Source organism: Zingiber officinale, chromosome 2B, assembly GCF_018446385.1.
Source record: "Zingiber officinale cultivar Zhangliang chromosome 2B, Zo_v1.1, whole genome shotgun sequence".
Lineage (NCBI taxonomy): Eukaryota > Viridiplantae > Streptophyta > Magnoliopsida > Zingiberales > Zingiberaceae > Zingiber > Zingiber officinale.
Window position 1 is genome coordinate 148,028,940 of NC_055989.1, and position 15,186 is coordinate 148,044,125.

The window sequence follows — 15,186 nt, forward strand, 5'->3', positions numbered from 1 at the left end:
AGAGATAATGGATTAAATTTGGACTTTCTAATCCAACTCATTAATAAGGGCTATATATTGATATAGTTGAGAGAAATATTAACACATGAGATCATAATTGGCTTGATAGGGTTTTTAGAAACCTTAACCGAATTTTTCTCCTCTCCCTTCTCTCCCGTCGCCAGCAACAAGAAGCAAGGCTTCTTGTTGTTGTGAGCCACCAAGGAAGAGATTCCTCCTTGTGTGTTTCTCTTCTTCTTTCTCTTGATCCCTCTTCTTCGCTCATGGCTAGTAATTTTCAAAGGAGAGATTTGTACTCATGGAGTTATCTTAAGGAGCTCAGCGTGGATACGAATAAAGGCGATGTTCGACAATGTCGCTACGGTTGATGTCCTTCTTGTTACAGGTCATTCATAAGGTATACCTAGAATAATGGTTATTCATTTCATTTTTATTTTATAATCTTGTCTGTGCGATTGTATCCTGCATGCATGTGGTGTGTGTGTTGTAATAAATTAGTTTATTTATGTTAAGTCTTCAATTGTATATGTTTATGAAATATGTTTTTAGCACACACCGCATCAGGTATATCCTAACAACTAGTCGACTGATGAAAACACTAGTCGATTATTATAGTAACTGTTACAAAAACTGCTACAGTAACTTCTATAGTGGTTTGACTGCTACAGTTCTAGTTGACTACTACAGTGTCAGTTAACTGGTTTTCACAGCCGTCGGGCACAGAAATATTCTGTGCCCTGGCCCAGTCAACTGGTCTAGTTGCCAGTCGACTGATAAAACCCTAAACCTAAGATTTTACCTTGAATGCAATCTCTCATGCACTCGTCCTTGCCTGCACAGTCTCGACCTTGCTTTCTAGCCTCCTCCATCAACCTCACGCTCCTCAGATGCCTCCCGATTTTTCATGTCTTACCTTCAGAAGCTTCCTTCTACCTTGTCCTTGTTGTCGGGTCTTCCATTGCCAAGATGCTTCTCACCTCCAAGTCTTCAACCTTGCCAAGTCACACTTGGACTTATATTACCAAGACTACATACTTGGACTTACACCTCCAAGACTCCACTTAGACTTTCACCTTTGCCAAAATTCCACTTGGACTTTGCCTTTGTCAAGATCACATTTAGACTTTGCCTTTGTTGTACCTACATCCTGCATATTGACAATGTATATCAAATACAACAATTATCCTAACTAAAATCTTTACCCAAACATCAAAACTTAGGGTCACATAGATTGCTCTAACAATCTTCCCCCTTTTGATATTTGACAACTCATTTAAGTTAGGGAAATAATAGAATAATACATATGCAAATAAATATGCAAATCAACTCATGTATAAATAATGGAACCTAAATCCCTAGACTCTCTCTTGAGTTAGGATTTTTAGCAAAGGTAAACTTCTTTCTTTATGCTAATAAATGAGCAATCGCTTCCCCTTCACTTAAACTTCCCATTGAGTTAGGATTTCTTGCAAAGGTGCGTTGGTTTCTCACTTAAACCCAACACTTTTTCCCCTTTACCAAACATCAAAAAGATCTCCAACAATATCCTAATTATTGGACTCTTTAGCCTCTAATGACCATAAACATTATGTATTAATCCTCCATAAGATTACATACATGTTCACCACTTTTTTGATCATTTTCAAATAATGGAAAAAATATTTTCAGACTGTATCAATCGACTGCCCTTTTCAAAATAAGTTCACAGAAACATTTTGTGCTCGTGAATAATATTACTAATCGATTGATAACTATATTAATTATTAATATATTATTTTAGTCAAAAATTATATTTCTGATTCAACTTGAAAAATACATCAGAAATTTCATAGATTTTCACCATCGGTAACCGTGATTGCTGTTTTTGTTTCCCTGAATTGTTGCTGTAACTCAGCTGACGTGGCACGACCAATTCCTTCCTGCCGCACCAAACCGTATGAGAGAGTCACTGTGTGTATATATATATATATATATATATATATATATATATATATAAAAGGAGATTAAATAGGGAGAAGGGCGTGGAAATATCACTTCCCCGGCCCTCGTTTGGACTAAAACCGACGTTGTTGTAGAAGCGCGGCCTTTCGCACAGGAATTCATCGCCGAGGCGGCCGATGCTGGTGATGCCGCAGAAGAAGGCATTCAGTTTACCTCTGAGAAGCTCATCGTCGAGGAATCGGGGGTTGCAGGCAGAGGAAGAGCAGACTGGAGTTGATCCGAGGGCAGCAACAGGGGAGGTGATGGAAGTGGCGGCAGGGACGAAGGAAGAGGAACGGTGGTCCAGGATGCTGCCTGAGATTCTGGGTGAGATCGTGAGGAGGGTGGAGTCGAGCGACGGGGGTTGGCCGCTGCGGAAGAGCGTGGTGTCTTGTGCTTGCGTCTGCCGGAGATGGCGCGAGGTCACCACCGGCGTTGTGGGGACACCCTGGGAGACCGGAAAGATCACGTTCCCAAATTCCCTAAAGCAGGTCGGCTTTTGGTTTCGACCTCTTTTTTTTCTTCTTCTACAAATTTCAGTTTTTTTTCCTTTTCCTTATAAAATTAGGGGTGAATCTGCCTGAAAATATAATTAGGAATTTTTGGGAAACATGTTAGCCATCTTTCTGCCAAATTCGATCAGAAAACTCTGAGCTTTGTATATTCCAGGCCACATTCCTATTCGTATTATTTATTTTTTATCCTGCATCATTTTACCGATGATGAGATGATTTGGATCTCAATATATTTTTTTCTTAAATTTTTAAATATTTTATGGACTATTGATAACAGCCAGGGCCGAGTGGTCTTCCAATCCAATGCTATATTAAAAGGCAGAAAAATAACTCTACGTTCTACCTCTACCTCAGCTTGAGCCAGAGTAAGTCAATTTCTGAGTTAGTTCTAATGCGGATTGTTATAATGCCAGTTTGAATAACTGATGTTTGTTAGTGCATTCTATGCTGACTCGTAGTTTGTTGCTATTCGGACTTCTAACCACTCTATTGTTGTTTAGGCTGATAAGTCTTGAGGCTTGACTTTGACATTGTGCCAGTGTTAGTTGAAAGTTCTACACACTTTCTTCCCGTTCACCTATGATTATCATTTTTCCAATTCTATGAGACTTGAAAACACTAGCTAGTAGATTGTTGGAACATTGTTCATAGTTTTTAAATTTATAATAGCTGAATTTGTTTTAACACCAAGTCGTTAATGACATTTAGCTTGGTCTTGTTCATTCTAGGAACGTTATCTAATACCAATACCAGGTTATTTTATTTCTTTCCTGGATCAAAATTTGGACATCCTTGTTCTGCTTCCTCTAGTTAAGTTTTTTTTTTTTTGTCGAGAAAATATATATTCATCTAGTTAAGTCAAGCATAAACATGTCATAAGTGCAAATATTGAAAGAGAAGAAAATGGATATGAAGAAATTCAACAACACTGTTTGACTAAGATCCTGGTAAATCATTGGCATTGAGATTATCAGTTGAGCATATTATGTTAAACATATGTGCAAGTTCATTAGTGATCTATGAGATTTGCCAAACTTTGTCACTATTTGAGGGACCCACCATGTGTTCATCATTCTGTCATTTTGTTAGGATGAATATGGAGACATTTAGTGAAGCTGATTTGACTAAGATCCAGGTTGAACATTGGCATTGAGTTGATCAAATAGAGGATAATTTGTAAAACATGTTATGTGTAAGCTCAGTAATGATCTATGAGATTTCCCAAACCTTGTCACCATCTGAAGGACCACTAGATATTATCATTCTGGCATTTTGTTCCATTTCCTTGATCAGTTTAATTATCTGCTAGTTGACGAAGTCTAACTTATATAATTCACTCTCAAATTTTAAGAACTGTGCTTTGTGATTCACAAGTGATAACCTGTTTGTCTTATTCAATTATTTGCAACGCAAAAAGGATATATATATATATATATATATATATATATATATATATATATACTAAGACCTAGGTAAATCATTGACACTGAGATGATCGAATTGTGGATAATTTGTAAAACATGTTATGTGTAAGTTCACTAGTGATATATGAGATTTGCAAAACTTGTCACCATCTGAGGGACCACTATGCATTTCCTTGATCCATTAATACTCTGCTGGTTGACTAAGTCCCACCTTATATGCTCCATTCTAAAACTTTAAGAGCTGTGGTTTGTAATTTCATCACCTGTTTTTCTTATTCAATTGTTTGCAACTAAAAAAATCTATTCCTTGCAATGATAATAGCTGTTAGAGGGATGGTGTAAGGAGTAGGAGGAAACTAAAAGAAACTTTAGTAAATATAATAAGAATTGATTTAGTTGATTTGTATATTGCTATGATATAACCTTACATAGAATTTAGTGGAGGGATAAAAAAAAATCCATGTAGCCAATCACAAATAGTTAGGAAAAATATGAGTTGATGATGATAGCCAGCCTTGAGTAATGGAGCAAGAAAAAAGAAGCATTAATACAAACTTACATGTTTTTAAAGGTAGATTTACTATATAACTTGTATGAGTTATTTCATATTCGTGGAGGAAAAAAATCGCAAGGTTTTCTCTAATGTGTTTTGTGGTTCCATTTAGTGTATGTATTATGTTTTCTGTTTCTATTATCTGTTTTCAGTTTTTGCTGAAGAAAAAATTGCAAGGTTCAACACACACATATATCTTTGTGTGTGTATGTGTGTGCATCGATGCACGTGCATAGGCTTGTAATTACTTTGTATACATTGACTTTGTCTTCTTTTGATTTTAAATAACTTAATGCTTTAGAAGCTGTTATGTTGAAGAATTTGAACCACAAGTATGCATTGAAGAGTACAGTCCATTCTTTCATAGGAATGTTGAATGAATGGAAAATGAACTAATATTTCAATTGGTCTCCATAGTTATCAGGAGTTCTTGCTTGTGTGATTTTTTGTAGTTTCATTTGCTGTATTTTTTTATGCCGGTTACAAATGCCTCTCTTTGTTTGTGAAATTTTTGGTAGTCTTGGTTATGTAATCTCTTATTCTTTACAGCATGTATGGACAAGGGGAAGTTTCTATTGGTTGCTCAAAGGTTTAGGCGCGGTGCTCTTATAGAGTATATCATCTCTCTCGATGCTGATGATCTGTCCCAAGGAAGTAATGCATATGTCGGCAAATTGAGGTATGTAACTGGTTAACTGTTTTCCTTGCATGCTCTAAAATATTGAGTCAACACAATATATCAAAACTTTAGATCGGTGCATCATTAACTGTTAAGATGTCAACTCCTTTCCCTGATGTAAAATTAAAAATATCATGTGTTGACACACGATAGTGTTATACTTAATAGTTTTTGAGTGAAATCATTAGTTTCAAAAATGTTCTCTACGTGCTCATTAACAAAACTGATTATTTTGTTTGAGTTTGACTACTTTCTTCGACGTTAGGTTTGAAAATCTTTGTCGATATTGCATATTTTTCATGCGAAGCTGCAAATTCATAAAATTATCACAGTTGACCTCTTCTTCTAAAGTTCTTGCACGCGCAAGAAAATATGAAGATAGTTGAAAGTCAGTTTCAAATTGACACACTAGAAAATCCTTCTGATGCTTAAACCTGAAGCCTAATCACTGTTAGACTATCTGCAAATTACTAGCTGGATTCCACCATTTTGTAAACAATTTCTGAAGATTCAACATAGTGTTTAATGGTTTGCAGGTCTGATTTCCTGGGGACCAAGTTTAAGATCTTCGACAGTAGAGCACCATCCAACGGTGCCAAGGTGTCAACCCACCCAGCAAGCCGGCGTTTTGCCAACAAACAAATCAGCCCACAGGTCCCTGCAAGTAACTTTGAGATCGGTCAAGTACATTACAAATTCAATCTCCTAAAAACAAAAGGACCCAGAAGAATGCTGTGCACGCTGCAGCGCGATACCAGGGTCGATGATGCTGAATCAGATTCAGTTGTTCTAAAAAACAAGGCACCGAGGTGGCACGAGCACCTGCAGTGTTGGTGCCTGAACTTCCACGGCCGCGTCACCATTGCCTCGGTAAAGAATTTCCAACTGGTGGCAGCGTCAGGTACCCATGGAACTCCGGGCGTCGATGACAATGAGCCAGTGCTACTACAGTTCGGGAAAGTAGGGGATGACATGTTCACTATGGACTACAGGGAGCCTCTGTCAGCCTTCCAGGCATTCGCTATTTGCCTCAGCAGCTTCGGCACAAAGTTTGCTTGTGAATAAGGACTCTCTCTCGTTTTCTTCCATCTGTGGGCATGCTACTCCTACTAGTGAAATCTGATATCCATTTGAGTCGAGCCCTACTTGAATGTACTGAACTGAGATTGAGTTGTCCGATTCAAACGAGCAAAAGCCCATTAAAAACTTCCCCTTCGAATCCTGTGGCAAAATGAAGGACAAAGTTACAGAAGGAGCACAGCATTTTTGCAGAAATTTTTTAGAAAAAAAACAGAGCAGCTTCCTGTGTGTTACGGTGGTGGCGTGGCATATACTGTGGAGTGGGAAGAAGTATTGCGCAGAGATCGATGAGAATCGAGCTGCGAATGCGATGCGTTGGTGGTCTACATGAAGGTGCCTGAGTTTGCGGCGGGTCTTCAGCCATGGCATGAGAGATGCAGTTCTAAGTATTGAGCAGCAGCAGCACGTGAGAGAAGACAAGACAGTCTGAGCCACACTTGTTTAGAAACTACTACCAGATCTGCAATGGCTCTGTAGCAGCAGCAAAATAAATAAATAAATAAATAAAAGGATTATATCATATTCATTCGATCAATAACTTACTATTTTTACAAAGACGTTCTCAGTCAATTTCAACTTGGCCATTCTTTTTTGGTCAATTGCCATTAGTTTACCAAATGAGCATACGTATGCAAATACGTACAGATATGTGCGTATTATTATTTTTAATTAATTATATATATCTTAATTACTGTAATATACTCGAAGTAAAAGATATTGCCCACTAGCTACCTTGTTAAATTCCATAACTCGCCGACTTCTTCTTATATTAATTAACTATATATCTAAGCTTGCATGATGATGACGACTAGGAGTGTCGATCAAAATTCTTCCCTTCTACAGTCATTGACAATGAGTGTTGACCCATCGACCCCTGTTATAATAGTTTCATCGACCAGGAGTGTTGACCGTTCCATTATTGCTGTAATAATTTTATCGACAAGGAGTGTTGACCAATAGTCGATTATTGTTATAATAGTTAATTTTATTGAAAATGTGAAAATATTTATGGATCCAAGTGGGAATACGTGGAGTCCAATTGAGACACAGCCAGAAATTTCATATTTCAGACTTCTAAATAATTATTTAATTCATATTTAATGTCTCTGATTGTCGATGACGTTTCATATTTAATGTCTCTTCTTTCTCTTCAAATTAATTTGATTTAGACAATTAGACCGAGATTCAACTCTTGTTTCAACTTTTAATTAGCGTGCTTTGAAATATTTTGACCAGTCAAAGGGAATATTAGGTAGAATTAGTGGAAACAAGAAATTAGTTAATTTTATTCTTCAAGAATATTGTTTAGTAAAATATAACCTAATATTTTTCTTCTATTATTTCGATGTCATTTTTTTTCAACTTAACACATACCTATATAGTTTTTTATTTGGATTGAACCACATCATTTTTAATATATCAAACTGAACTTATTTAGAGTCAAGTTTTAAATAAAAAAGAAATATCATTGAAGATTTTTACAATGACTATGAAGTCTAAAAATAGGAGGATGAAAAGATAGGAATATGACTGTTATGTTGACCTGATATAGATAATATTTTGTTCTGTAAAATAAATAATGTCAGTATCGAGCTAAGGAAGGAGTCTCCGGCGTTGACCCTTCGACGCTCAAGTCAGTCACCGAAACTGTAGAGGAAAGCGGAGCAACAGTAACCCAAGCTCAAATAGTGAATAATGTGAACTTCCGCCAGTGTTTGGACTTTCCTTTATATACAGTCCTGGTGGGCGACGTGCATGCTCCTTGAGGCATGAATACACTCTTCAATGTGTCCTATGAAAGAACCTATCAGAAAGGTGTCTCTGACACTATACCTTAACATGGCATGTATATCCCTGATAAGACAGTAGAAGTTTCCGCCGTACGATCCGTCTGCTGAACATGCCTCGTGTCAACGATACTATCTCTCAAAAGAATATCAAGAGATATAACGAGGGTTCCGCTGCTTGGCCGAGCGAGGTAGCCGCTCGACCGGGACTCCTCTGTTCTGTCGGCCTCAGCTACTTGACCTTGCGGTGATTGGGCGTAGTAACTTATCCCTCCCGATCAGACAAGGTCTTCAGTCTCCTCAGCATCCTGTCGTTCCGCACTGAGCATCTAGCTATCTTATCGTATCATCTTGAGTTGGACGGGTGATCAGCTCGGACAAATCTCTTACTGATTATATACTAATTGCCTCGATTAATCGTTATAGTTGATCTCCACTCGGACTATGTAGGCGAGCTTTTGATACCACTTTAACTTTAACCTTCATCTCAACAGTTGATTTGTGCCAGATCATCTTCTTTATCATCGCATCATAATCATAGAGTATTATCTTTTATTTTAAATGTTTAAATCTAAAGACGACTTGGGTAAAATCCTGTATATGAAAATGAGTCTTCAAAATAATCATTATTTTATCTGATATCATTAGTGGTCCCATACATTTTAAATTATATTAATAAAAAAGTATTAAATTAATTAACCTATGGCTCTATTTCCCAGTATAAAAAAAATAATATTTAACGTTGTATTGTTGATGAAGATGCCATCCAATCCTATAATTGATTCCTGGCCACACGGTTGACCTCTGCCTCTCCCAATGCCTTCCCCCTGCCACAATACAATCAAACGAGAAGCATGGCAGAAAGCAAATATTTGGAGGATTAATTGGGGAAAACGATAAAAACAAAAAAAAAACTTAACAAATATGCAATGGAATTATAATTAATGAGGAGGTTTGATTAAGGACAAACCTTCCCTTAATTCTTTTGTCTTCCCAACGTAACCATGCATATTCCTTGTTTTCTTTTTCATTTCTCGATCGGCATCTTCTCCCAAGTATTGTCTCTTGTTTGTTTAATCTCCTTCCTAACTCCACAATAAACTATTGTTAATTTCATCAATATTCTTCATAGTGAAAGGCCAAAAAATAATCCTATAGCAAGTAGCACATGAATGCATACGTACATGTACATTATTATATATACATCCCATATTATTTAGCCATATTAATTACGTACACATGTAATTAATCAGTAACTTCAACAATTAATAACTTATATATATATACCTCCATTAATTCCATACATGAGCGGATCAAGTCAGCATCAGATAGCACGGGTGCACGGATCACTTTCTATCTCCAACGCAAGAACCTCATGAGGATGATCAAAATAAGGTCAATTTGTTCCCATTTTTTTTTTTGAAAAAATTCTTCAATATTCATCATACAATTTTATATCCCCAAACCTACCACATGATTAATTGTCGATCGAGTAGAATTGTACTTTTAGTTTCTGTTTTACATTCACAATTAATATTTGTTATAACCCTAATATATTTACACACATTAGCTATAATTATCGACTTAATTATTTTTTTTTAAAAAAAAATACATAAATCCTCATGGAATGTCAAGGCTAGTTGGTGATGCATCCCACGTATGTCCTTTAACTCTTTAGTTTAAGGTGAGAGGACAAACCGAGGTCAAGTAAATGAGCCGGCAAATTAATCACGGATGCATGCATGTTTCTGCATGGCCCATGCACGCACTTTAATTATTTCATTTCATTACATTACATTTCATTTGATCCCACCCTGCACCACAAGCTAGCTATAATTAAGCTGTATCCCTGTCACCAAATTTAAAGAAAGGAGCCAAAAAGACTCACATGGAATTTTTCCAGCCTGATCTGATGTGCGAGAGCATGAGGTACCAGATGATACTGTCATGCTGTTGAAACCCTAATTAAGACGCCAATTACGTGACCCGTGACACTCTTCTCTTCTTTTTCTACCTTTAAGTAGGTGGAAGAAGAGCCCCTACGCTTCTCTCCTCTCCTTCTCTTTAATTCATGGCCCCTGCTCCTCCTGAAAATATTAATTAGCTAATTAATTAATATTTACTAACAAAAAAAAATGATATGCATGTGTACTATATTTATATCTATGATTAGAAAGAGAAAATTGATTAAGTACTGCAGTGTAAATATGTTTATGATCTGCAGCTAAGAATGCACGTACGCATGCATCAAGCATGTGATAATTAACCAGCTGCTACTGGTGCAACTCTGTATTTAATTTCAGGGTAAAAAAGCATGGAGCTAGGGTTTATTTTAATGCAGTGCAGGAGCGAATTTTGTGGATCATGCTGCATAATATCTAAAATTTGTTTTTTTTAACTCAGTGAATTAACTTTGGAGGAAAATAGTGTGGTGGATCTACCTAGGTTTTTTTGTCTTAAACAAGCTGACAGTAGTGTATGTAATAAAAAAAGCTCCAGGATTACCTACTGCGTACTACAATTTCCACAAGTTGATTGAAGCTTATCAGGATTTAAGTTGAACACTGACAATATTATATATACATCACTTTCTATCAGTCATGCATGTGAATGATACATTAATTCCTAGCCAGTGTATGGTTACTAATTAAGACATAATTAAAAAAATATAATATTAAACTAAATTGTTCTACATATATAAATTGAATAGTTTGTAATTATATATAAATTATGACTAAATTAGTTTCCTTGACGACATGACTTGCTACATCTGATGCACCTAAATTCACCATGAAGTAAGAGCTACTAAGAGAGCCTTCACATGATTTCTGCTTGAAAACTTCTTTCATTAATTTAGATTTTTTTTTTCTTCTACTTTAAATCAACAATCTAATATATAGATTAAAGTAATTAGGTCATGTTCTTGTCAATGACAAGTTAAATCAAACTATGTATACTAGGGGAGGAAGGCTACTCATGATTTTTTTCCTTAAATCAATAGTTAATCCTAGTTTAATCATGTTCTTGCTTGAATCTCTAGAATCAAACATTATTAATTATCAAGGAACACAAGCTAACTACAAAATGATTTGACTTGAACTAAAATTTATAAATTTATTTGATTAATCTAAAAGATCAATAAACTTGGATGGATGTGTCCAGCTAGCTAACCACATATTGGTTAACTAGCAAGTTATATAATTGACAAGCTGCCATCTCTTCTCTCTTCCATGGAGATCAGATCAGTAGTCATGCATGGCTGGTTTAATTATATTCTTCCCCATTTCCTTTTTGTCCCTAGCTACACAATAGAGAAAAGAATTGTAGTAGAAACCAGTCAATGTAGGGAATACTTTTCCCATGTTCTCCTTGCACACTGTCCCATTATTCTGTGAATTTCCCCACAGCATCTCTTCTTCTTAATTTCTTTCTTTCTTTCATAGAAATTAATAACATTATATATTCCTGCCCCTTCCTCTAGACTCTCTTTCCTTCCTAGCTCCTTCCTCCTTTCTTCTTTTTACAAATGAGCAACATACCCTAATTTGAGAAATTAGATCTGTCCGAGCTAGAGTTAGTTAATTAGGGTTGATTCAGATATGGCAAGAGGAGGGGGAGATAAAGAGTGGAAGCTGGATCAAGATGATCACACTGATGAGGAGATTCCTCCATCTATTCAAAATAGAAAGAGGAGGCTATTCCAAGACCATGAGCTCGATCTCAGCAAGGATGTGCGCCATCAAGATGCAAAAGAAGAAGAAGAAGAAAAAGAAGAGGAGGAGGGGGATGAAGATAGGGGTAGCACGACGGAATCGGTCGGAGAAAGGAGTTGCGGCAACAATAATAATAAGAAGATCGAAAATGAGGACGAGGAGGAAGATGAAGAAGGCTGTAACAAGAATAATGGAGAAGGCAGCAGTGAGAGATCAGTGCCTTCTGTGAGGCAGTACAACAGATCTAAAACACCGAGGTTGCGGTGGACGCCGGACCTCCATCTCTCCTTTGTTCATGCAGTCGAGAGACTCGGAGGCCAAGACAGTGAGTTGTGTACAATAATTAATTCTTCGTGATCAATTCGATCTTGGATTAATTAATTTCTTGATTAACTGATCATCAATATACACAATTTTGGGGTGCAGGAGCCACTCCAAAGTTGGTCCTTCAGATGATGAATGTGAGAGGGCTGAGCATAGCTCACGTAAAGAGTCATTTGCAGGTACGTACCAATTTCTGATCCCCTCTTTAACTTGTTTTCTTTTTAATTTGGATCATTTCGATTAATTGGATTCTTTTGCTCGAATAATTAATCAGATGTACAGAAGCAAGAAACTAGATGATTCCGGGAAAGAGAAAATAATTATCTCTTCAGGTCAATCGAAATCCTAACTCATTAATTATAATCTTTGCTAGCTAGTTCTAACTAATTAAATATGTAGCTCTAGTTTTCACTCCTCGATCGTTGAGAATGTAATTGCAGCTTCATCTCCAATAGATTTGCACTTGAGAAGAAGTGATCATCCTAGGTTTCATGGGATGTTATACCACAGAGCAGCATACCAGCCCTTCAGATTAATGGAAAATGGAGGAGGTACTGGAGACGACGGCTACTTCACCAACAGGAGCATCCATGAGTGTTCTAATTCAAGCCATCTTAATTACAGCTACAATCTCCAACCCTCACTGGATCAGAGCACCAGAAAATTAGGGTAAGAAACAATTAGCTAGGAACGAATGAAATGAATGAATGGTAATTAATTAACCTACTCTCATTAACTGAGCATGCAGGCTTCAAGGATGGGCATTTAACCAGCAAACACCAGCAAGAGGTACTGGCCTATTCTTGAAGGATCAGCATGGCATTAACGAAAAGTTTAGATCTTTATATGACAAATTCTTCGACAAAGAACCCAAAGCAGCTGCAGCATTATTCACTACTTCGTCACATGGATTCAATTGGATTGGTAGTAGCACGCGACCATTAGCCTCCACTTCTAGTAGCCATGATGATAGCTGCAGCATCAAGTATCAATTCGATGATCCGTTTAGACTCGAGGTAGTAATTAATTGATCGATCGTATTCCATGCACTACATGCAAGAATCTATTGATTGATCTTCTTGTGCATGCATGCAGCTACATAAGCAAGAATTTGCAAGAAGAGATCAGCAAGATGCCAAGAAGAAGAAGAACAGAACCACGGACTTGCAACTGAGTTTGAGGCCGAGCGTGGGGGATGATCATATTCATATCGATGAAATGCGAGAAGACAATTACAAGTGCGAAGAAGAAGCTGATGACAACAACAAGAATAGTCAGCTCTCGCTCTCGCTCTCGCTTTCGCTTTCGCTTTCGCCCTCGACTTCTATGTTCCAAGAATTAGATCAACACCGAGATCACAACAAACTCGAAATGATGCAGAATGGCAGCGGGAAGAAGGCCAGTTCGGGGCCGAGTACTTTAGATCTGACCATGTCGATTAGGGCGTCGGAGTGAGATCTTTCAAGTACTTGCATGTCTCAAAAGGTCATCTTCAAGTAATTATATATATATCCATTAAGAGTAGTGACAATTAAGTTCGATGCATCAAAGAATAAAGATCTAGCTAGTAGATTTAATTTGGTTGTTATATATATATCATCTCAAATCAAATTAGTTTAAGTGTTGTAGTGGAAATCGCTTATGTATCCTTTCATCAATTAATTTCTTAGAGTTTACCGCATGCATAAGAATCAATAAAACAGATTCAACGATTCCACAAATGATTTTGTCGGAGATTTACGACTAACATGCAAGATAAAAGCGGAAGCATTAAAAGAAATACTATAAATCCGCGCCTGAATGGCTGAATCCAGAAACATCCTTATCTTTGTTGTTGTGGGGAGAACCTAAAGACCAAAATAACAATCGACCATAGGGCGTGATTTTCAGTAGGTGCGAGAGCGACGACTCTGTAATCTCAATCTGATGGCGTGTGTTAACAATTAACATGTTAGCCCACCTAGCTAATAAAGATTAAATTCAACATTTTATTCCTAGGGCTATACTGTTGGTGGAATTATGGGAGAAGAAATAAAAGGATTATAGAAGAAAAAAATGTAGAAGAGGAGGAGAATTCTACGTGGAAGAGGATGAGAATAAAACAAAAAATTCAATTTGCTTCAAAGGATTCCAAGTGAAAGTTGTATCTCTCATAAAAAACATAAATCCCATAGTGCTCATTCTATCATCCATATCTCCACCCCAATCATTGTCGCTATATTCTTCAAGTTTGAACTGGTTAGATGTTGAATAAAGCAGTCCAAAATCTATCGTACCTTTGATATAACGTAAAATTCTTTTAGCGATCTTAAGGTGGGTGGTAGTTGGATCTTCCATGTAGTAGCTAACAAGTCTAATAACATAAAGGATATCAGGCCTTGTTCACGTCAAGTATCGTAAACTTCCAACCAATGCAAGCTCTTGAAAAATGTTGGATCAACTTTTCCTCTTTCATCATACTTTGATAGCTTGACTCCACATTCTACTGGGGTATTTATGGACTTAATGTTATCCATCTTGAACTTCTTTAATATCTCTCTTGCATAACTTGCTTGTGAGATGAAGATTCCATTTTTCCTTTGGTTCACTTCGATGCCCAAATAGTATGTATGTCATGAGCCAATATCAGTCATCTTAAACTCCTTAGTCATTGTTTCTTTGAATTCTCTAAACATACTTGGATTGCTTCCTGTGAAGATCAAGTCATCAACATATATGAATGCAATCAAAACATCTTTATCCTTACTCTGAATGTATAGTGCATGTTCATAGGGACATTTGATGAAGCCTTTCTCTTGTAAGTATTTGTCTATCCGGCTATTCCATGCCCTTGGTACCTGCTTTAGCCCGTAGAGAGTTTTCTTCAATTTTAGAACTTTGTCTTCTTGTACTTTGACTTCATAACCTGATGGTTGTCTAATATAAACTTTTTCTTCAAGAATTCTATTTTAAAAAATAGATTTTACATCATTTGATGTATTCTCCACTCATTTTGGGTTGCTAAAGCAATGATTAGTCTGACAGTTTCTAATCGAGCAACAGGAGCAAATACCTCATCATAGTAAATGCTAAATCTTTGACTATAGCATTTTGCCACTAATCTTGCTTTGTATCTTTTAACTTCTCCTCTG

General features: G+C 36.8%; 2 protein-coding genes across 3 annotated transcripts; both read left to right on the forward strand.

Moving 5' to 3' along the window:
* Positions 1–2,015: 2,015 nt before the first annotated feature.
* On the forward strand, positions 2,016–6,839 carry LOC122047728 (tubby-like F-box protein 1). Its single transcript, XM_042609179.1, has 4 exons — positions 2,016–2,471; positions 2,773–2,860; positions 5,022–5,151; positions 5,688–6,839. The coding sequence occupies exons 1-4, from the start codon at positions 2,118–2,120 to the stop codon at positions 6,214–6,216; spliced, it is 1,101 nt and encodes a 366-aa protein (XP_042465113.1). The 5' UTR covers positions 2,016–2,117; the 3' UTR covers positions 6,217–6,839.
* A 4,646-nt stretch (positions 6,840–11,485) lies between these two features.
* Positions 11,486–13,656, forward strand: LOC122049652. 2 transcript variants are annotated; one of them, XM_042611009.1, is made up of 6 exons: positions 11,486–12,056; positions 12,158–12,234; positions 12,330–12,387; positions 12,511–12,724; positions 12,804–13,071; positions 13,151–13,656. In XM_042611009.1, exons 1-6 carry the CDS (start codon positions 11,618–11,620, stop codon positions 13,508–13,510), a joined length of 1,416 nt encoding a protein of 471 aa, XP_042466943.1. In that variant the 5' UTR covers positions 11,486–11,617; the 3' UTR covers positions 13,511–13,656. The 2 variants fall into 2 exon arrangements, with proteins under 2 accessions (XP_042466943.1, XP_042466942.1); XM_042611008.1 differs by having other exon boundaries at positions 12,496–12,724; positions 13,151–13,655.
* The last annotated feature ends 1,530 nt before the right edge of the window (positions 13,657–15,186 follow it).